The sequence below is a fragment of the Colobus angolensis genome, unplaced genomic scaffold, assembly GCF_000951035.1.
Source record: "Colobus angolensis palliatus isolate OR3802 unplaced genomic scaffold, Cang.pa_1.0 Scaffold398, whole genome shotgun sequence".
In the NCBI taxonomy this organism is placed as follows: Eukaryota; Metazoa; Chordata; class Mammalia; order Primates; family Cercopithecidae; genus Colobus; species Colobus angolensis.
The window spans coordinates 945,906-970,645 of NW_012117354.1; the positions used below are offsets into that span (position 1 = coordinate 945,906).

The 24,740-nt window shown below is 36.1% G+C and overlaps 1 protein-coding gene across 1 annotated transcript in view; it reads left to right on the forward strand.

The window, feature by feature from the left end:
* MMS22L (MMS22-like, DNA repair protein) overlaps positions 1-24,740 on the forward strand; it is a 138,518-nt gene that overhangs the window by 36,549 nt on the left and 77,229 nt on the right. Inside the window, exons 12-14 of the mRNA XM_011955161.1 lie at positions 12,042-12,161; positions 14,374-14,600; positions 16,618-17,127. Coding sequence (XP_011810551.1) covers positions 12,042-12,161; positions 14,374-14,600; positions 16,618-17,127 — 857 coding nt within the window. The remainder of the gene's footprint in view (positions 1-12,041; positions 12,162-14,373; positions 14,601-16,617; positions 17,128-24,740) is intronic.

Here is a 24,740-nt window from a genome sequence, read left to right on the forward strand (position 1 = left end):
TTCAGATAACAAATAACTTTCATGCTTTGAAGGGTCAACTCACAGTAGTTTCTTTTAGTGATTATTCTTTAAAGATTTTTAACACTAAGTTGTCAGTTAAAGGACAAAGATAATATCCTAGTTGGTGACTTTGACAAAATATATTCAAAATAAGTGGTAGATGCTTCAGAAGCGTATGCCATTCCTTGACTGTATGATATCAAACTAGGTGACACAATGAGGGAGATAGTCATTGGCATTGAAAATTCAGCTATATCCTCATCACAGCGGGAAGGTGACTTGCCTTGCTGAGCAATTTGTCTTACAGGCTTGAATCATATTCTAACTGATAAGGTCCTAGTTTCTGAGCATTCATTTCGTACCTTATCATTTTCCTTTCTGCAGAGCTGTTAATGTAGTGCTTCATGGCCTAGAGGTCAGACTTGACCTCCTTTTAAAATAGTTTTAAACATGCTGTTCATCACATTTTTAAACATATTGTATGGAAGCCCTGTAAAGTTTTGTAATATATTATCATTTTTGTAAGAGTTTATGAAAAATTATAATAAAGAATGTTTTGGAATTTGGGAAATATTTTTCATTTAAGAAATAGAGATTATTTAAAACTTGAGGAATAAAAGAAATATAGTATAATATTGCTTTATACGTGTGTGTGTGTGTGTGTGTATGTGTGTGTAGTAGCTATGTCTTTGGAAAACATTTTAATTGCTTGAAATTTTCTTTTACCCATTATCTGCATTAACTCTTACTTTTTTAGGAAACATAAAAACATTTAGTTATAATATGAATCATCTAATTATGAACTAAAAATTGTAGCTTAGAATGCCAAAGAATTCTGCATACATAAATTAGATCAAAAACAAAAGATCTATTATCTTTTTATAATCTTTACCACGATCCCTGGAAAAGTTATTATTATATTTTGTCCTATATCACATCCATTGGTCTTCCTCATTTTTTTTGAGAACGTATTGATTTAGTAACTTAAAAAGTTTTTTATGTATATTTTTTATTTCGGAATGAAGGGAATTACTAAAAAGTGGTTGTAAAATAAGATGCATATTACAGTGGTCATTGTCATTTGTATCAGTTATTGAGTCAGTTTTACTACTTTAACATAGCATACTTAAAACCAAATCCAAAGAATTTCAGCAAAGTCTGGATAACATTATTCTGTTGGGAGTTACTGAATCTGAGTCAGTAACTAGGGGCTTTAATTTCCAATTAAGTTGTAACTGCTTGTGTCCTTTAAATTTACTTCTACTTGACCCATGTTTCTGTTGTATTTAACAATTTTTAAACTCCCTTTCAACTCTTAACAGTGTATGAATTTATGGTTTTGCACTCAGCTGGTTTTAAGTTACAGAATATTTCTTAGGAAGCTTTAAAGGTTTATATGGATAAACATATATATATTATATGTATTTACATAGATCTCAGCCCTGCACACCAGAGGTCTGGATATAAATTCAGCTTTGTTGGCTGTTGGGGGAGCATAGCAGGAGTGAGACTGACCTTGCTGGCTGCATGGGAGCTGGGTGAGGCCTGCCACTGCCAGCTTTCCCCCACTTTTCTGGAGACCTGTATGAAGCAGCAGAGGCAGCCATAATTCCCCTTCGAACATAATTTCATGGCCCTGAGAACTGCCCCCACCCATATCCACTCCACGGTGTTTTCATCACGCCCTGCCCAAGGAGAGTCTGAGCTCAGACATACCTAACCATTCCTCCACCTTATGGTTTGTATTAGGGTTCTCTAGAGGGACAGAACTAATATATATACGGGAGTTTATTAAGGAGTATTAACTCACATGATCACAAGGTCCCACAATAGGCCACCTGCAAGTTGAGGAGCAAGGAATCCAGTCCGAGTCTCAAAGCTGAGTAACTTGGTGTCCGATGTTTGAGGGCAGGAGGCATCCAGCACAGGAGAAGAATGTAGGATGGGAGACTAAGACAGTCTAGTCTTTTTATGTTCTTCTGGCTGCTTTTTATTCTGGAGGAGCTGACAGCTGATTAGATTGTGCCCACTTAGATTAAGGGTGGGTCTGCTTTTCCCAGCCCACTGACTCAAATGTTAATCTCCTTTGGCAGCACCCTCAAAGACACACCCAGTATCAATACTGCATTCTTCAATCCAATCAAGTTGACACTCAGTATTAACTATCACAGTCTTTCTCTACCTACCTGGTAGCTGAAGATAGAAAGCATAAACTCATGAGAGCTCCATGGCCCCATCCATCACCTGATAAACCTGAATACTTATGCAGGTGATTTCAGGGCAAGTTTATATCCCCCCTATAGTACCACAGCTGATGCTCTCTTGAAAGTGCCACCTACTGGCTGGAGGCCAACCAACTCAAGCCATTACGGCAACTCAGAACAGCCCTGCTCCAAGGAAGAAGAAGACAACATCTAATTCCATTAACTGTAACATCCTGTTTAACCAGAGGTCGTGAGTCTGTCCACATGACTGCTTCACTGACAGCATAACCAACATTTGAGAAAACCAGTGTACTAAACAAAACTACAACCAAGGATCCTCACAGAGTCCATTTCACTCCCCTGCTACCTCCACCAGAACAGGTGGTGGTATCCTCGGCTGAGAGACCTGAAGACAGATCACGTCACAGGACTCTTTGCAGACACCCCCCAGTACCAGCCCAGAGCCCAGTAGCTCTGCTGGGTGGCTAGACCCAGAAGAACAATAGCAATCACTGCAGTCTGGCTTTCAGGAAAGGGGAGAACACTGCATCAAGTGATCACTCTGCAGTACGAAAGAACATTAGTCGTTGGATCTCAGATCTTTCCTCTGACATAGTCTATCCAAATGAGAAGGGCCAGAAAAACAATCTGGTAATATGACAAAACAAGGTTCTTTATCACCCCCACAAGATCACACTAGCTCACTAGCAATTAATCCAAACCAAGAATAAATCTCTGAATTACTAGAAAAAGAGTTCTAAAGGTAAGTCGATTATTATGTTACTTAAGGAGGTAACAGAGAAAGGTGAAAACCAAATTAAAGAAATTTTTAAAATAATAACATATGCATGAAAAGATCTGCAGAGAAATATATATCATAAATGAAAAACAATCACAACTTCTGGAAATGAAAGACACATTTAGAGAAATGCAAAATGCATGAAAAGTTTCAACAACAGAATCTAACAAGTAGAAGAAAGAGCATCAGAGCTTGAAGACAAGATTTTCAAATTAATCCAATCCAATAAAGACAAAAAATAATTTGTTAATAAATGAACAAAACCTCCAAGAATACTGCGATTATGTTAAGTGACCAAACCTAAGAATAATTGGTGTTCTTGAGGAAGAAGAGAAATCTAAAAGTTTGGAAAACTTATTTGAGGGAATAATCGAGGAAAACTTTACTGGCCTTGCTAGAGGTCTAGACATCCAAATACAAGAAACTCAAATAACACCTGGGAAACATCACAAAAAAGGAATCACTTAGACACATAGTCATCAGGTTACCTAAAGTGAAGACAAAGGAAAGAAGCTTAAGAGCTGTGAGGCAGAAAGCATCAGGTAACCTACAAAGGAAAACCTATCAAACTAACAGCAGATATTTTAGCAGAATACAAGCTAGAAGGGATTCGGGTACTGTCTTCAGCATCCTTAAGCAAAATTATCCTCCAAGAATGTTGTATCCAGTGAAACTAAGTTTCATAAATGAAGAAAAGATAAAGTATTTTTCAGACAAACAAATGCTAAGAGAATTTGCCACTACCATGCCAGCACTGCAAGAACTGCTGAAAGGAGACCTAAATCTTGAACCTCAAAATATACCAAATAAACCTCCTTAAAGCATAAATCTCACAGGGCCTGTCAAACAATAACACAATGGAAAAAAAAAAAAAAAAGGCATTCAGACAACAACTACCACAGTGAATAGAATAGAACCTTACATCTCAATACCAACATTGTATAGAAATGACCTAAATGTGTTACTTAAAAGATACAGAGTGACAGAATGGATAAGAATTCACCAACCAAGTATCTGCTGTCTCCAAGAGACTTAACACATAAGGAGTCACATAACTTAAGGTAATGAGGTGGAAAAAGATAGTCCATTCAAATGGACACCAGAAGCGAGCAGACAAAACAGATTTTAAACCAACAACAGTTTAAAAAGACAAAGAGGGACATTACGTAATGATAAAAGGATCCAACAGAAAAATATCACAATCCTAAATAGGGAACATACACAACTAACACTGGAGCTCCCAAATTTATAAAATAATTACTTGACCTAAGAAATGAGATAGATGGCAACACAATAATAGTGGGGCACTTCAGTATTCCACTGACAACACGAGTCAGGTCATCAAGCCAAAAAGTCAACAAAGAATCACTGGATTTAAACTATACCCTAGAACAAATGGACTTAACAGATATTTACAGAATGTTCTACTGAACAACTGCCGAATATACATTCTGTTCACCAGCACATGGAACACTCTCCAAGATAGGCCATATGATAGGCCACAAGTCTCAGTAATTTTTAAAAAATTGAAATTCTATCAGGTACTCTCTCAGACCACAGTGGAATAAAATTGGAAAGCAACTCCAAAAGGAACCTTGAAAACTACACAAATATGTGGAAATTAAATAATCTGCTTCTGAATGATCTTTAGGTCAATAATGAAATCAAAATGGAAATTTAAAAATCCTTTGAACTGAATGATGATAGTGACACAACCTATCAAAACCTCTGAGATACAGCAAAAGCAGTGCTAAGAGGAAAGTTCATAGCATTAAATGCCTACATCAAAAAGTCTGAAAGAGCACAAATAGACAATCTAAGGTCATACTTCAAGGAACTAGAGAAACAAGAACAAACCAAACCCAAATCACATCCAGAAGTGGGCTAAGGACATGAATAGGCAGTACTCAAAAGAAGATATGTAAATGGCCAAGAAACAGATGAAAAAATGCTCAACATTACTAATGATCAGGGAAGTGCAAATCAAAACCACAATGTGAAACCACCTTACTCCTGCAAGAATGGCCATAATTTAAAAACAAAAAGTAGTAATAGATGTTGGTGTGGACTTGGTGAAAAGGAAACACTTTTACACTGCTGGTGGAAATGTAAACTAGCACAAACACTATGGAAAACATTATGGATATTCCTTAGAGAACTAAAAGAAGATCTAACATTTGATCTATCAGTGCCACGACTAGGTGTCTATCCAGATGAAAAGAAGCATCATGAAACACTTGCACATGCAGGTTCATAGCAGCACAATTCGCCATTGCAAAAATATGGAACCAGCCCAAATGCCCATCAATCAATGAGTGGATAAAGAAAATTTGTTATCTATAGAACGTGGAATACTACTCAGCCTTAAAAAGGAATGAAATAATGGCATTTGCAGGAACCTGAATCTAGTTGGAGACCATTATTCTTAGTGACGACACTCAGGAATGGAAAACTAACCAACATATGTTCTTGTTTATAACTTGGAGCTAAGCTATGAGGACGCAAAGATGTAAGCATGATATAATGGACTTTGAGGGCCTGAGGGGAACAGTGGGAGTAAGGTGAGGGATAAAAGACTATACTTTGGGTACAGGCCGGGTATGGTGGCTCACGCCTGTAATGCCAGCACTTTGGGAGGCCAAGGCAGGTGGATCACCAGAGGTCAGGAGTTCAAGACCAATCTGGCCAACATGGTGAAACTCTGTCTCTACTAAAAATACAAAAATTAGCTGGGTGTGGTGGCACATGCCTGTAATCCCAGCTTCTCGGGAGGCTGAGGCAGGAGAATCACTTGAACCTGGGAGGCAGAGGTTTCAGTGAGCCAAGATCATGCCATTTGCACTACAGCCTAGGTGACAAAAACAAAACTCTGTCTCAAAAAAAAAAAAAATGACCATACTTTGGGTATAGTATATATTGCTCAGGTGATGGGTGCACCAAAATCTCAGAAATCACCACTAAACAACTTATTCATGTAACCAAACACCACCTGTTCCCCAAAGACTATTGGCGGGGGGAAGAAAAGTAGGTCAGGTGACCAACCATCCTGGTTTGCACGGCCCAGAGTTTCAATGCTAAACCAGGAAAGATCTGAGCAAACCAGGATGAGTTAGTCACCCTGGAAATAGGAATAATATGACTAACCTAAGAAACATGCTCTATGAATTTAGGCCTAGCGTAAAGTCAAAATAATATCTTTCCTATGGGAAAAGAGGCCATTATAATATTTAGGAAGTAGTGTTATGGTTCTCTGCTGTTCCTTCAGTTTTAGTGTTCCTTGATTGTACCAAATTATATTCTACAAGTAGTATAGGACTGTGTGTTGAATTTCTGGAAACCAATTTTGTGGGTGCAGTAGTAGGTAGTCGTAAAGAATAATATATTTGGATAGAACTATTGGTTTGATTATATCTGTTTTCCTCCCATTGAGGTAAATTGAAATCTGACCATGGTCATGTACTTGATCTCCAACAGTGACAGTGGTGAAAGAGTCCATTTGCTGTATTTAAAAACAAAAACCTTCCAAACATACAGCAGCCTTCAAATAAAATTAGTCTACACTTCATTATACTTTTTGTTTTTATTTTTCATTTAAAGAGACAGGGTCTTTCACTGTCACCCAGGCTGGAGTACAGTGGTGTGGTTATAGCTCACTATAACCTTGAACTCCTGAGCTCAAGCACTTCTCCCGCCTCCTTCTCCTGAGTCATTAGGACAGGTGCATGCCACCATGTGTGGCTAATATTTTCATTTTATAGAGACAGATCTTGCTATGTTTCCCAGACTGATCTTGAACTCTTAGCCTCAAGGAATCCTCCTGCCTCAGCCTCCAAAAGTGCTTGGGATTACAGACGTGAGCCACCGCACCCAGCCCACCACTACAGCTTTAATCAAGCAAATAATGTTCCAAATTCTTTTTTCTTGCTAGAGAGGATCTGCCAGAAACAGGTAGAGTTTTAGTTTAGTAAAAAGAACATATATTGCTCAGTTTTACTTACATAGGTACAAATAGTAAAGTGCTTTAAAAACAGTTTTTTAGAGATAATCCTATTTAATATTTGTGAATGCTAATTGTAAACGTGTGTTCTGCCTTTGGAACAGCATTATTGTTTTCATATGAAAAAAAATATTTTTCGTCTTTTGCTACCTGCTTTTTAAAAGCCTCATTGTTTTCTGAGATCACAGAAGTAATTTTTAGTTTTATAAAGGTTATGGAAGGGTATTTAAAAAGTAAACTTGATTTTAAAAAATCATTTTGATTTTTTAAACACATATTAATTTGGAGAGTCCAGGAGCAGAAACAACTCAGAATGTGATTAGATCCAAATAATGTGGGACAACAGTCTTTAAATAACTAACTAAAAATCATAGTGTTTCTTGAGTAGAAGGATCTTACCTGGGATGTTGAAGTCCAACTCTATTCACTCCTAAAAATAAATCCAATTAGGGAAACTTCTGGTAACAGTTAGACTGTGAATAAATTTTCTTCTTCTGATGGTTTCTGATAGGTAGATTCGTTATGCATAAATAAATGAGCTTTTGTTAAATTATATGTAATAACCAGTTGTTAAATTGCCATTTCTATATAATAACTAAGGTAAAAGAGTGAATGTTCTTATTATTAGTTCCATTAAAGATTTGACCTATGTAGTATGCCCAAATGTAATATGCCTAAATTTGATTGTTCAAAATAAAGATAAGACATTCTTTAAAAAGGGACTAAAGCAGAGATTAGAAGCAGGCATATTCATTTAATGGACTTATTGGAATATTCATTAAATAGTTCATATTCTCTCCCTTTCTCATACACACACACACACACACACACACACACACACACACACACGAGATGAGACACATTGAGAGCCCATAAGGGCTTCTGAAAATGTGGGAGATGAGTAGTACTCCTTGAGCCAGTCAGGTTTAAGGCTGTGTGGAAAAGAGGCCTACAGCCCTTATGGCTCATTAAAAACAATCTTTAATCAGAGGGCATAGAATTACATGTCTTTAGTCAAGTCTCTGTGATTAGGTAGGGTTTGCTTAAAACTGACAAAATTGATATGTATCATCTTAAGGAACACTACTGTGAACCTGTTGCATTTATTATTTGATCATCAAAAGAGTAGCATTGGTCTGAAAAAAGTGCATTTCTCTCCTGCAGATAACAAAACGACAGCTATCCCTGTGCAAGCACTGTACTTAACTCTTACTGCACATTCCTTCACTTAATACTTAGGACGGTCTTGTGTAGTGATGATATTTCTGTTTCCATTTTACACTTTTACAGACTGAGGCCCAGAATGTTTGAAGAACTTGTCCAGGTTCACACAGCTAGCTCAGGAAATGGCAGAGCTGAGATTTGAATTTTCATATATGTTTAACTCCACTGTTTGGTACCTAGCATTCATCCTTTTGCTTTTCCCAAACTTTGTGTATTTTTTACAGTTTAAATATGTTTTTGTGGATTTTACATGGTAAAATGAGTTTCAGATGTCAAATAAAACAAAACCCTTCAATATTAACTTTGATAACATAATCTACTTTTTTACCTTTTAAACATGATAAAATTAGTATGCTTTATTTCAATTCAGTAGTGTGCCATAGGAATCAATCTGAACCTGGATCTAATTTAATATTTTCTTAATAAAATTAGAGGCTAGTGATGGACAGAACCTTGCCTTCTTTGGTTAAATAAGCTTAATTGTTTACTCAAGAAGCTAAATGTCTTTCCCTAAACCGTAACTGCTTGTTGGGAAGAAGCATCAGAACTCAGATCTCAGTTTTGTTCATGAATCATTTATGGAGGCCTTTTGGTGAAACAGGCACTGTGGTGTATACACAATGTGGGCATTATTCTGTCTTTCACAGAGCTCTTAGATACTTGAAAGCAGATAAACTTAACAAGGTAAGTATGATGATATGCGTATGCCTAATGTGTCATAAAAGCATACAGAAAGGCCACTTATCTAGTAGGGGAGTTAGGAAGTCTTCTGGAGAACTTGTAGTTTGAAGTGTATTTTAAATAATGAATAAAGAGTTAAGGCCTTGTCAAAAAAAAAAAAAAAATTGTGCATTGCTGTTTTTTACCCATGTTTGGGTTACTCTTCTTTCATTGAAAAAGTTTGGTACCAAGATCACTGTGTTCTTCTTTACCTGTACACCATTTCTGCTAGTGACCCTGATGTTATTGTGTATAATCGAACTGTGCTTTCAGTTTCTTAATAGCCTCACTATTTATTAGATTTTCTTTTACTTGCCTCATCTACCTCCTCCCATGGTTATACTCTACAGTTTTTCACTTTTCATTTTTCTTTTCATTTTGCCTATTACCATTGACCTTTTCATTTTTCTGTCCTCTTCCATTTCCTCACTTTCTTTCTTAAACAATGTATACAACCCATTATTATAATTACTCCACGAGAAACATCTTTAATTCCATGGCCCTTAACTTGTTTTAACCATGAAAAAAGCCATTTTTTCTCTCCTATCTCCCACACCACCCACAACTGAATGTTGTGGGAGAAAATCATACATTCATTTTTACTAAGGTGTCTGACTTTAAATTCTTGATCATAATCTCAAATGGCTGTCAGCTCTAGAATGTTTGCTTTTCTGCTCTCCAAAGTGACTTATTTCAGAACTTCTGTTTTTGTTGTTGTTGGGTTTTTTTTGTTTTTGTTTTTTTGTTGTTGTTGTTGAAAGAGTGTCATTCTGTCTTCCAGAGTGCAGCAGTGTAATAGCAGTCTCGGCTCACTGCAACCTCTGGCTCCTGGGTTCAAGCGATTTTCCTGCTTCAGCCTCCCAAGTAGCTGGGATTACAGGCGCCTGCCACCTCATCCAGTCCAGCTAATTTTTGTGTTTTTTAGTAGAGACGGGGTTTCGCCATGTTGGCCAGGCTGGTCTTGAACTCCTGACCTCAGGTAATCCACCCACCTCAGTCTCCCAAAGTGCTGGGATTACAGGTGTTAGCCACCATGCCTGGCCCAGAACTTCTCTTTGACATAAAAGTTAATACGTACGCTTCTCTAATCCATTCAGCTCAACATCTTGCCTCATAAATTATTGAAAAGTAGAATTGGTCAGTTAAGAATTCCTCTCTTTACACCTTCAAATCTCCCAACATTTGATCTCTCATACTATTCTTCTTTTATATTGGAAGTGTCACTTTTTCTATCAAGAGCTAATTCCTTCCCCTGTACACTGGATCTTAACTCTTCTCACTTGTTCAAAGACTTTATTGTTTATATGTTTTCACTTAAATATCTTTACTTCCTCACCTCCTAGATGTCATAAGCCATCCATAGTTGAGCTTCTTCATCATAGTCTTCATCAAGCCCCAAACTGCTCTGGCAACGCCGTCAATGACTTCCATATTGTTTCTTCCAAGGATTCTTATTTCTTCTTTTTGTAACCTCTGAGCAAAGGTCAATCCTGTTCACCATTGTCATTTTTCTGAAATACTTCTCTTGGCATCCACAATGCCTGGTTTCCTTTTTGCTTCATTGACCACTTGTTTTTGCATATAGAGTATTCTCCACTTGCTTCATATCAAAATGTTGTAATATCAAAGGGCTCTCAGTTATGGATCCTTTTATCATTGACCCAAATTTATGTCAACAACTCTGACTTTAATCCCTTAACTCTAGACCCATAGGTCAGATTGTCTGCTTAATAGCTCTACTTAGATACCCTGGACACTCATCTCATAAGTTCCTCGTTTAGTCTTTGCCATTTCAGGAAGTAGCACCATTGACCTATTTCCTTATGCCAAAACCTGAAACTTCTTTCTTTCATACCTTAATGTAGTTTACCAGCAAATCCCACTGAATCTTTTTCCAAACATGTCTTAAAGTTTCAGTCTTATAGTTTCACACAATCGCCTCCTACCTGTTCTCCCTGTATCTCTTCTTATCCCCTCTATTCATTCTTTATGTATAATCGAGAGCAGTGTTTTTGAAACAATCACATCGTGTCACTTTGGTGCTTACTCTCTTCCAGTAGCTTCCCAACATATTTAAAATACAATCCAAATTTCCTACCAAGACCAGTAAAGCCTCAAATGAGATATGATGTCTTCCTGTCTAGAAATAATACCAAGCCTACGAATAATTGAGGAACTTTCCAATCATTTTCTCTGCCTTGAATGTTTTTCTTCCAAGTCTTTATTGACTTTCATTTAATCAGGTAGTTCAACTGCAGCCCTTCAAAAGGCTTTTCCATTCATAGCAGCTGATAAAATAGTGATGCTCATCCTCTACCAGTTACTTTCACATTACTGTGCTTTGTTTCGTTTTTCACAGCAGTTATTTCTGTTCAAATTTATATTGTTTTAGTATCCTTTTCTTTCCTCTCCAAAAATGTAAGCTCTACCAGTACATGTGCTATGTCTGACTTACTTGTTGTCCTATGCGTAGTACATTTAAACAGTGCCTAGTATGTGGTAAGTTTTAAGTACAATTGTTGAATGATTAGAATTCAGGGTGTGTCATTTAAAAAATATATGCATGGTTATATTGTCATAGAAAAAGCATCTATGTTTTTTCTACTTCCTTTTCCTCCTGTTATCTCATAAAAGGTTAAAATAGATGTACTCTGCCAATCCTTTGATTTTAGAAAGAACAACTCCTATAATCCTATAAAAAATTTAACCAAGTAATTAAGTATGACCAAGCCGTCTGGATTTGTGTACATCTTAATTATTAGGTCATCTTTGCCACTTCTTTCTGGTTTGGGTTTCTTTTCTGGTTTCTGGGTTTCCAATACCATTCAATTATGAAACACCTATAATTTTTAACTAATTGAATTAAAAGTCGAGTTACGTGATTTCTGTTATCTGAATATGTTAATGGTCTTTAAAACATGTTTTTGGAAGTATGTGTTATGTTGATTTATACCTAGTCTGAATATGAGAATGAGTATGATTGGGTGATATATATTTATTTTCCTTTTAGCTTCAGGTTATACAGTACAATATCAAGTGAAAATGTTTATATTGCCAGAGCCCATTTACCATCTCATAACTTCAGTTTATTTTTTAGGGTAGTATTCTAGAAGAACAATTACGAATGTATCTTCACTGTTGTTTGACGCTTTGTGATTTCTGGGAGCCAAACATTGCAATTGTTACCATTTTATGGGAATATTATAGTAAGAACCTGGTGAGTGAATAGAATATGATTTTGCTCCAGGAATTTTAAGAATTTGTACGTATTTGAGGAATTTCTTTATGGTTTAATTATGAATAATTATGGATTTTTCTTAAAAAGTTAATTTTTTTTCAGAGTAGATTGGAGTAGCTCATGAATAGTTTTATCTTTAACATTGTCTGTAGAGCTTTGTCATAAGGGAGACAGCATTTGGTATCCTTTTTCTCTTCAGAGCAAGTGTAAACAAAGTAGCTAAAATGTAGCAGATATTTATAAAATCTACATTTATAAATGTTTCTAATAATAATTGGTTGCTCATGACACATTGAACAGGCACTGCTGTCCTGAGTAAGAAACAATCCTGGCATTTGAGTAGCTTATAGGCTAGTGGGTGGGTATACATACATTGTGGGAAAAAGGTTATAATTGTGGAACTCCAGAGGAGGGGGTGTCTAACCTGGTATCTGTATTTGTGGAAGACTTCATGAGGTCATAATTTTTGAACTTGGCTTTGGGAATGAGTAGAATTTCCTAAAAACAGAAGAAAAAGATCCAGGCAGAATGAACAGTATAGACAAATACATGGAGGTATGAAAAAGCGTGGTCTGTTCCTACCATGTCAACGGTTCTGAATGATAGGCGTGGGGTAACTATGGAGAGACTGAAGATAGGAGACTAGAGAACGCAGTCTGGAACTAGACTATGAAGGGTTGAAGATAATGTACAATTAATTCTGGTTTATTCAGGAGACACTAAGTAGCAAGGATGTGACTTAGGTATGTGTTTGAGAAAGTTGTTTTTTTTTTCTGTAAGTGGTGTAAATGAATTGGGTACAGACGAGTTAGTGGTTTATTGTAGTTGTGTGTGAGCAAAAATACTATGGCTGAGAACTGAAATAGGACAATGTATTTCGAAAGGAGAGGGTGAGTTTGGAAGATTAAAATTTTAAAGGTAGATTTAAAGGATTTATACTTTGTGTATAGAGAGGAGATTCGGAATGTTTAGGGTTTGGGGTAAATAATTAGTGAACCTCTCAATCAAAATAGAAAATGGTAATGGAAGATTTACAAGTAAATAACAAGTTCGGATTTGTGGATAATGGAGTTTATTAAAAAATTAGAAAAATACCCTTCTCTGAAGCATAATTTTAGGCTAGTTGGAGAAATGACTGATTGTAATCCTGAGGCAGGATGTGTACAAGGTGAGTCTGGAGTGTCTTGTCATACCAGAAAGCAGGAAAGGTATCAAAGTAAGCTAGAGTCGTGTCAGAAGGACATAGGAGCCAACCTGAAGGAACATCCATTGACCAGCGAATGGGAAAATTTGAGCATAAGAAAGAATAATGACTACAATGAATTAAAACATATTAAATATGTTTAAATCTCTGAATTTATGCTTCTTTGTAAAAAGTTATTCTGGAAAAAAAAAAAAAACACCTAATTCTGAAAACTGTAAAGAAAATACAAACTATATTTTAGAGTAATAAAATTTCTGATGAACTAATTAAAACATGATAGAATTAGAAGTCACCATTTTGTACATTTAATGAAATAAGGCATCTGGGCAATGATCATCAATGCTACTAAAATGTTAAGTTAAAGGCTGGTGGGACCACTAAAATGGGTGGAGCAGGTTGATAATCTGACCAATCTTAACATCACAAAAAGCCAGAACTTATGTGCCTTTTTGCTAAATGCAATAGGAACTACTCAGTACTACTGATGAAAGATTCTTGCCAAAAAAGTCAACATGAATCTGATAAAACCTCTAGATATAGTGACCAACTTACAGAAAAGATAGAGAATGAAAGATTAAGAAACACTAGAGTCATACAAGCAGCTAAATTTAGAACATGGGAAATTTTATACAACAAATGACCTGATATTAAAAACAAGTGGTATAACAAAAACACTGGGAAACGTAAAGAATCAAAAGAGCCAAAAGTGCTGTGCATATCACTTAATGCAATGTGTGGATTTTGTTTGTATCCTAATTTGGACAAATCAACTGTTAAAAACACATTTTGGGGACAATCCAAAATTTGAACACCTCTTGATGCTCTGTTCTTTCATGGAATTTTTATTTTAGGGGATCATGTTTATGTAGTTTTTGTGATGAAGATGAGTCAGACTTTTGGTGAACCAACTAACTGGGATTTGCAGCTTACCATTTTCTTTACTAAGAGACTAATAATTATTTTCTACCTTTTTTTCCCCCCTTTTAGAATAGTTCCTTCAGTATTTCTTGGCTTCCTTTTAAAGGCCTTGCTAATACCATGAAGTCACCCTTGTCGATGCTTGAAATGGTGAAGACTTGCTGTTGCGATAAACAAGATCAGGATCTGTATAAATCCAGCAGTAGTTATACGATTTTTCTTTGCATTCTGGCAAAAGTTGTTAAGAAAGCAATGAAGAGCAATGGCCTTCATCCTTGGAAACAAGTCAAAGGAAGGTATATGCAGGATCTTTTGTCATGAATGTGCACTGATATCTTTGGATAAGTGTTACTCTTTGTATTTTGTTAAGTTTACTTGGGGCTAGAGTCTTAATTAGTTATAATGTTACTAGGTAATCCATTATATGCATTTGATTAAAAGTTATAGAAACAAACATCTTCAGCTTGCACATTGGTAGGTGATAGTTTCAACATATAAAACTTTTGTGTTCTTTGAGCCCAGCAGTTCACAAGCACTGGTTTTTTTTGTTTGTTGTGTTTTTTTAATGAGAACTGACCAGAGTATAGTAGAACCAGATAACTAATGTTCTCATTTGGGAACTATGCTGTTTTCATTTCTGATAGAATAAACTTTGGTCACATTAGTCCATTGTTTTCTTTCTCTCTCTTTTGAGAGTTTTGCTTGTTTAATGAGTACACTTTTAAATTGTGTTTCTTTTTTCTACTGCCTTTGCCTGTATTAGCCCTTTTCTTAGTCGTCTTTGTGCAGTACACCACCATCTACCACTTGCTCAGATTATTTGTTGAGACCTCTCAGGGAAGAGAATACTAGGTAGGGACTTCTCAAGAATCACTTAATGAAATTCCTCTTTGAGTCCCATAGTGAGTAATTCTTATAAGCACATGGTGATATGGTTTGGATTTTTTATTTATTATATACTGTTTTAAATGGCAACTTCTTTATTAAATCTTCAAGAATCACATGGCTCAAACAGTTTTTTTATTTTGTTCTATTTGACAGTTTGTTTTTGAATCTTAAGGAATTTTATGGAAGACATAATACTCAGAACTTTATGGCTGAAAGAAGTCATTAGAATTTATTCAGTAACAAGTCTGTTTATTAGACACATACTATATGTCAAACACTGTAGTGGAGATAGTAGTAGATGATACAAAGATAATTAAACAGATCTTTACTTTTAAGAGTTTGTCAGCTTTCAAGTAGTTACTTATAAACATTTAACTCTCATGAGCATTACTCATTTCTGTCCTGAATAAACCAGTTATAGAAGTTGCAAAACTTAAGGCCAGGTGTGGTAGCTCACACCTGTAATCCCAGCATTTTGGGAGGCTGAGGTGGGCGTATTACTTGAGATCAGGAGTTTGAGACTAGTTTGACCAACGTGGTGAAACTCTGTCTCTACTAAAAAAAAAAAAAGAGCCAAGCGCGGTGGTGCGTGCCTGCAATCCCAGCTACTCAGGAGGCTGGGGCAGGAGAATCACTTAAAACTGGGAGGCGGAGACTGCAGTGAGCCAAAATTGTGCCACTGTACTCGAGCCTGGGCAACAGAGTGAGACTCCATCTCAGAAAAAAACAAAACAAAACAAAAAAACAGCTTAATTTGTAAGTAGGAATTCAGATGAATTGTTTTCAATTCTAATCCCTTAATTGATGAGAGAAAATTATGTCAACTATTAACTGTATTATTATCTAGTATATTAACTATTGTGTCAACTATTGTATTAAATAGTATTGATGAGAGATTTTTAAATGCCTAATTTTTTGCAGGTGGCTAAAAATAATTTTTCTAACACCTTGCATTGTCTTAAGGTATAGGTAAAATAAGAGTGAGTCTTTGTGAGGCGTGTAGGGAGAGAGTTTAAGGATAATTGTTATGTAAAATTGTCCTGTTAAGATTTCTGTGAAAGCATATCACATTGTACTTAAAATATTATATATTCTTTCTTATTTACTAATAAAAATAAGAAGGGTGATGGGGGACTTGAATAAAAGGAAAAGCCATATGCTATATGAAAACATTTCTAGTGTCTTTGGGGAAAACCATTGAATCCTTTGATTCACTTACAGGTGATTTGCCTCATCATTGAGAAATTTCAAGGTAGGGCCATTATGTGAGTTTACTTTCTAAGTAAACAAAGTGACAAGGCAGCATCAAAATGAAGAATTAGCTTAAAATTTAATGAGATTGTCATGAACATTGAAGCACATTTTAAGAGATACAAGTTTTTATGAATGCAACAATTTTATTAAAGCATTTTTAATGTTTTACAGGATATATTCAAAATTCCATCAAAAAAGAATGGAAGAACTAACTGAAGTTGGTCTACAGAACTTTTTTAGCCTTTTTCTACTGTTAGCAGCTGTTGCAGAGGTAGAAGATGTTGCAAGTCATGTTTTAGACCTCCTGAATTTCCTCAAGCCTGCTTTTATAACGTCTCAGAGAGCCCTCATTTGGAAGGGTCACATGGCCTTCCTCTTGATGTATGCCCAGAAAAATGTGGACATTGGTGTTTTGGCTGAGAAGTTTTCATGTGCTTTCCGGGAGAAAGCAAAGGAATTCTTGGTGTCTAAGAATGAGGAATTGATACAGAGACAGACTCTCTGGACACTTCTTTCCATATACATTGATGGTGTTCAAGAAGTGTTTGAGACCAGCTATTGCTTGTATCCTTCCCATGAGAAACTGCTTAATGATGGATTTAGTATGCTTCTGCGAGCATGCCGAGAATCTGAACTTAGGACAGTATTGACCTTTCTACAAGCTGTTCTGGCCAGAATCAGGTATGGTTTTCAGTCGTATGCTAATTTATGATTTGTTTTATATAATCACTTATGTGAATTTTATATTAAAGTTATATGTATATACACATATATACAAATACACATGAAATCCAAATGTAGAGGAAGGATTTAGTTTTCTACTACATGGGCATAAATCACTATAGGTTGAGTATATCTGTGTACTAAAATGCTTTTATATGAAATGCTTGGGACCAGAAGTGTTTTGGATTTTGGATTTGTTTAGATTTTGGAATATTTGCATATGCATAATGAGATATGAGATATTTTGAGGAGGGGACCCAAGTGTAAACATAAAATTCAGTTATGTTTCATATATACCTTATACACATAGGCTGAAGGTAATTTTATGCAACATTTTGAATAATTTTGTGCATGAAACAGTTTTGACTGCAACCCATCCCATGAGGCCAGGTACAATTTTCCACTTGCTGTGTCATGTTGACACTCAAAAAGTTTTGAATTTTGGAGCATTTTGGATTTTGGATTTTCAAATTAGTGATGCTCAACCTGTAGTTTTCAAGCTGTTTTGCAAACAATAGCTCTTCAAAAGAAAGCTTATATGCAAACACAAGATGCAGAACTAAACTCAAGAGCAGCTCTGGTGCAGTCTGAGAGCCATGCTTTCCCCTAGCCCTTCCTTCCCCTGCTACCTCTCAGAAAAGTGTATTATTACCCAGAGATACGTTACAGATATTCTGAGCAAGATCATGAGCTCATGTCTGAGGTGGCTTTTACTGAAGCATTTGTAATTTTGTGCCCATAAGAAATCTTTGGCCACACTACACCATTTTTAAAAAGTGACTTTCTTTAAATTTTGCAGCAAAGTCATAGCCTTAGCTGCGTCATATTCTTCGAAATAGACCAGTTTGCTCTGAAATTAACATAGAGAATTCTATTAATAACACCAATCACCTATACAAAACTTACTATTTTCAGATCCACTGAAATTATGCAGATATGTTAAATACACTCAGACACAAACTTGATGTGGATAAGAACGTTGGTTATGATATTTATTGCCTTTAGGCCCTTTTCACATAGCAGTTTTACCTTTGAAGTACATGTTCTTAAGAAGTTAAATACTGGCCGGGCGCGGTGGCTCAAGCCTGTAATCCCAGCACTTTGGGAGGCCGAGACGGGCGGATCACGAGGTCAGGAGATCGAGACCATCCTGGCCTGTCTCTACTAAAAATACAAAAAAACTAGCAGGGCGAGGTGGCGGGCGCCTGTAGTCCCAGCTGCTCGGGAGGCTGAGGCAGGAGAATGGCGTAAACCCGGCAGGCGGAGCTTGCAGTGAGCTGAGATCTGGCCACTGCACTCCAGCCCGGGCGACAGAGCAAGACTCCATCTCAAAAAAAAAAAAAAAAAAAGAAGTTAAATACTACCACTCAGTATAGTTACTCACTGTCACAGAAAATGATTGTATTTGAAATCATGTCCAAAGATAACAAACAGACTGCTTCCCTCCTCCTAATAATCATGTTACAAATGTTGCATCTGTTTTTCAGAGGTACTAAGCTTGGCAAGATTTCCAAATTTTGGAAATTTATTCATTATCAAATTTATTTCTATTACTACCTTAATTTTCTTTATTCTACGCTGTGTTTTCATGGCAGGTTTTATACTTCTTCCAAATGACAACTTTGTTTTATTTCTTCAGTTTTTAAATAAATGTTAAGTGATTCCCTGTGCTTCTTGGGAAAATTAGAAATTTTTACATTTCTAATGTCAGTTTTGGTTTGTCTCTGTATATTTGTCTGAATATACAAAACGAAGGAAGAGGAGGGTGTTGGTCTAAGCCATCCTGGTGATGGAGAACTCTAGTCCCCAAAAGACTTCAGAGCATAGGAATAAGAAAGGAAGAAAGAGTATGGACATCTTTAGAAGAGGCAGTCATGGGAAAAAAGTGGCAGAATCCATATATCTTTCTGCCTTTTCTGTTGAAGATAGATAATTCCTTTTTAATTCTTTTTAACAATTATATAGCTTCTTACATAGTTCTTTTTTTTTCCTCAAAGGTTCATATCCTACAAGTATTTTAAATTTAATGTGTTAATGAAAAATTACTGGCAATCTTTTTGGTTTTTGTTAAAATTATCTTTATATTGTTTTTGTAACGTATTTTCATGGTAGGAATGGGGGAGAAAAGAGATATAAAGTGACAACTAAATCTCTCTCCTCAGCTTCACTTCTTCATTCTCTAGTTCAGTAGTTCCCAACTGGGAGTGAGTTTTTCCCCCAGGGAACATTTGGATACCTGGAGACATTTTTAGTTGTCACAACTAGGGGAGCAGCACTGATGAGGTCAGAAATGCTGCTAAACCCTCTACAGTGCTCAGAACAGCTCCTACAACGAAGAATTATCTGAACCATCTTTAGCAGTGCTAAGGTTGAGATACATTGCTCTAGTTCTAATCCACAGAAATAAAATGGTTTTTATAGAACCTTCCAGAAATCTCCCTCCTACCTACATACATATATACACACACACTATATATATTTATATATACATATATGTATATAGAATATATACATATGTCTAGAATATATACATATGTGTATAGAGAATATATACATATATGTGTATAGAGAATATATACATATATATTTTGAGACGGAGTCTCGCTCTACACACCCAGGGTGGAGTGCAGTGGCACCATCTCGGCTCACTGCAACCTCTGCCTCCCAGGCTCAAGCAGTTCTCCTGCCTCAGCATTCTGAGTAGCTGGGATTACAGGGACGCACTACCACACCCAGCTAATTTTTATGTTTTAGTATAAACAGAGTTTCATCCTGTTGGCCAGGCTGATCTTGAATTCCTGACCTCAGGTGATCCACCCGCCTTGGCCTCCCAAAGTGCTGGGATTATAGGCATGAGCCACTGCGCGCAACCGTAGATTTAAAGCACGAAATAGATGATCTTTGTTTTGTAACTTCCTTGTGTTATTTAATATTTCCTGAACAACTTTTCATGTTAAAACATGAAAACCTACCTAATTCTGTTAAATGACTGCTTACTGTTTCATTATATAGATGTGCCAAACTTTATCCAGTTGCTAATAATGGAAATGTGTATTGTTTACCAATTTATGTTTATTTAACATCTTTGTACATGTATTTCTGTGTACTTGTGGAAGTATACCTGTAGATTAATTCTTAAGAATGAATTGGTGTATGCACATTTTAAATATGAATAGATGTTACCAAATATCATACCAAAAAAACCCATTGTACCAGTTTTTTTGTTTTTTTGTTTTTTGTGTTTTTGATAACGAGTCTCGCTCTTGTCGCCCAGGCTGGAGTGCAGTGGCACCATCTCCGCTCACTGCAAACTCTGCCTCCCGAGTTCATGCCATTCTCCTGCCTCAGCCTCTGGAGTAGCTGGGACTACAGGCTCCCGCCACTGCAGCCGTCTAATTTTTTTTAAATATATTTTTAGTAGAGACGGGGTTTCACCGTGTTAGCCAGGATGGTCTCGATCTCCTGACCCCGCGATCCGCCCGCCTTGGCCTCCTAAGGTGCTGGGATAACAGGCATGAGCCACCGCGTCCGGCCGATTGTACCAGTTTTTACTCTCATTGATAAATGTATGAAAAAGCTTCCATTCTCATTTTTAGATCATTGTATGGAGTGTATTTAGAAAAGCATTCTAAGATAAGAAATAAGGCCGGGTGCGGTGGCTTAACGCCTGTAATCTCAGCACTTTGGGAGGCCAAGGTGGATGGATCACGAGGTCAGGAGATCGAGATCATCCTGGCTAACGGTAAAACCCTGTCTCTACTAAAAATACAAAAAATTAATCAGGCATGGTGGCGGGTGTCTATAGTCCCAGCTACTCGGGAGGCTGAGGCAGGAGAATGGCGTGAACCCGGGAGGCGGAGCTTGCAGTGAGCCGAGATTGCGCCCCTGCACTCCAGCCTGGGCGATAGAAAGAGCGAGACTCCGTCTCAACAAAAAAAAAAAAAAAAAAAAAAAAAAAAAAGATAGTTCGAGACCAGCCTGGCCAACATGGTGAAATCCCATCACTACTAAAAATACAAAAGTTATGGGCATGGTGGCGTGTGCCTGTAATCCCAGATACTCAGGAGGCTGAGGCAGGAGAATTGCTTGAACCCGGGAGGGGGTAGGTGCAGTGAGCCGAGATCGCGCCACTGCAGGACTCCGTCTCAAAAAGAAAAAAAGAAAAGGTAAGAAATGAAACACAGAATTTGTTAACAATGTCAGTTAAAGCTTCGTAGTAGGCGAATTAGACTTAATTTGAAGGCTGGATAGGCGTTCAAAATAAAAATACAAAGAAAGCAAAAAAGAGAGAAACTCTTTTCTCTATTTCACATTCATTCACCAACTTCATCTTATCTTGAATCTCCTAACGAACTTTTCTTGGTACGTAATTCTTTAAAAGTAGTAACTAGAAACACAAGAATAATTCTTATATTCTTGAAAGATTTAATGCTTATAAATACTGTCTTCTTTATTCTTTACTAATCCTACCATCCCTATTTATAGGTGAAAAAAATGGAAACATGGAGACTTTTTTGTGGCTTATCTAAAATAACACATGTAAATTTCAGAACTGGCACTCAGACTCTTAACCCACTGTGCCACAGCTGCCTTCTTAACCCTAACTTTTTAATTAACTCATTTAATTTTCTTTCCTTTTTATTTTTACAGGTTTAGAGGTTACAAGGGCAGTTTTGTTAAATGCATGTATTGTGTAGTGGTAAAATTTGGGCTTTTAGTGTCACTATCACCTGAATAGCTTATACTGTCTTTATAAGTTTATAGGTAACTAAATCAAAACTAACCATACCACTACATTTAAAAAAAGAAAAAAAAAAAGACTAGCGATAATTGAATGAATGAAATCTGCAAACTTATTTGCAAACTTGAAATTATTACCACTATTTGTATAATTCTGAGTGCTTTTGCATTTTGTTTTTGCTACAAAAATTAGGTTAGTTGTTTATTGGGGCCTTTTGATTACTTTGTTTTTATTATTTTGCAAGGTTTTTTTTTTTTTCAAATCAGTTGGAAAAAATGAGAGGTGTGGAGACAAGTATATCACATTTTATTTGTAATAGTTTGTCTTTGATTTTTTAGCACTATTCCAACCTTCTAAATTTCACTTCTTGCGATAAAGACAAATTTTTGCTCCTTAAATTCAATTTAGTAGAAATCCTTTAGCATTAAGGCCAAAGTTATTTCGGGAGTGTTGGAAAAATATTTCTTGCAAATATATTGTAAGTTATGATGTATCTGTGTTAGTCTATCAGACACTATTCAGAAGTACAGAGGTAGAAATCAAAAAAGGATGATGAAGACTGACAATTATATAAAATGACAGTAAGTTTACATTGATAGGAAGAGTTTCTTTTAACTGCACCTGGATTCAATTTGTAGTTTGCTATCCTCTGGAGTGCTAGTAGGTGATAGGGGTTGTGCTGTTGGCCTTCAGGATTAGCCTATGCAAAAAGGATTAGATGTTTATGTTGATAACATTTGATTCCTTGCACAAATGTCTGTTTTGGTTTTGTCGTATGCTTTCAAGTATGATTGAAAACAATTACCATAAAAAACCCATCAAATCAAGGTCAGCTTATATTGCCCAAATCAGCAGTTTTAACAGATAGAAGTATAAGGTCAATGTATGAATAAAAATAGTGCAGCAATATGCAAGTCTTTGTTAATGCTGTTGTATTTTAGGTACTAACATACTCTAGTAATTTGCAAACATTACTGTGTGTAATAAAAGGAACTGTGACTTGGATAGGTTCATTTTATCCCATCAATTTTTAGCATTTCCCAGGCAAATATTATCAAGGCCGTCCAGCTTTTAGTTTGGGATTTGTTGGAGCTGGGCCCAAGAGATCATTCAGGATTATTTACCTTAAAAGTAAAGAAAGAAGGGAGGAAGAGTAAGAGAGGAAACAAGAAAAAGTTATTTAGGTATTCAGTTATGGAGATGTATTCCTAATTTCTTAACCCCAAATCTGGAACTTCATTGAAGATTTTTTGATAGTAGTTTTTTTAGATGTGCCATATACTGTTAATACTGTTAGGTCAAAAACATTTTGGATAGTTGCTAAAAATTAAAGCATAAGCTCCCCTCCCTCCCTTTAGTTAAGAGCAGAGCTAAATTATTTGAATTTGGGTTTGGGTAAGGAAGATGGATTATATAGATTGATGATATTTATTCCTGGCTGCATCTCTGACAAGGGAAAGAATTAAATACTTTATCTTAGCCATCTCTTCTGTTTTCAAATTCAGGTGTTAATAGGTACCAGTCCTTGCATAAATGTGTGTGCAAAGTGTGTGTAAAGTGCGTGTGTGTGTTGAACTGGGTAATAGTTTTATAACTGTATGACAGAAATTATAGGTAGGAAGGAGCTAAGATCACTGATTAAAGAGAAAAGCAGTTCCCTCTAGGCTGTTAAGAAATAATAACTTCATATGCTTCTTTCTGCTAACTGGAGCTGATGGCTCACCAGAGCATTCTTTATTGCTGATTAAGTAGCATTATGAAAATACTGACTTGGTTATGTTAACTAAATGCCTATGTTTAAAACTTCGAATGTCAAATAGTTTTAGCAGTCATCTTTAACATTTCACATTACTTCTCTAGAATCATATTTTTAGTTCTCACTGGCTGTTATTTGAGGTTAATATAAAAATGGCAGTCTTTCATTTGTGGAGTTAGGTGTAGCCAAAAGCTTTCCTTTAATTATATCCATTCATGCTGCTATAGTTAAGGGTCTGTCAGCACTTCCATTATAAACCTCCATTTTCAGGGTTTTATAACACAGCTATGAAAATTAGCTCTGGGCAAAATCTTGACATACAAGGCCTCATGAGATTCTCCCTCCTCCCCATCCCCCTTTTTCATTTTTACTGAAGTAAGGGTGAGTGATTTCAAAATGCCTTTTGGCATCTGCAAATATCATTTGGAGTTTAAAAAGAAACAATAAATTTTCAGGATTTGTACCTGTTTGTTCTACCACTTAAGGGAGGTTGTGGACTTACGAATTTAAGCCAAATGGATATTGATCAACTGACATCCTATTTTGTATTAAACAAGAGACTAGTTTCAAAGATGTCTAAAGGCAATTGAGAACTTGCCTAAAATGCTAAATACTGAGACTAAGAAATAGTTCAAAAGCGATAATTACCTTTTTGGGATGCTATGTGCTGAACTTCAACTTCTTCAAAGATTAAGGTTATTTTCCCTGGATTCAAAATACATTTTGAAAATGTATATATTTTTTAAATTCCTTTTTTTCTGTTCCTATAAGGCTAGAAGATCATCTGCTTGTTATATAACTATTTTGACATTTGAAGTGTGTGTGTATGAGCATGTAGAGAAAAACTGTTTATTATTCTCTTCAAATATTTTTATGCTTAGTAGTTTTATTGGTATGGTATTATTTATTTTCCACAAAGATTTTTGGTTTTTGTTTGCTTCTTTGAGAGAACTGGGGATTGCCTAGGCAAAAAAGGAGGTACAAGAGGAACTATTCACTTGAGGGGCTGCTGTGTGCCAAATAATTTACATAGTATTTCAGAAAAAATAGAAATGATACTCTTGACAGCATGCA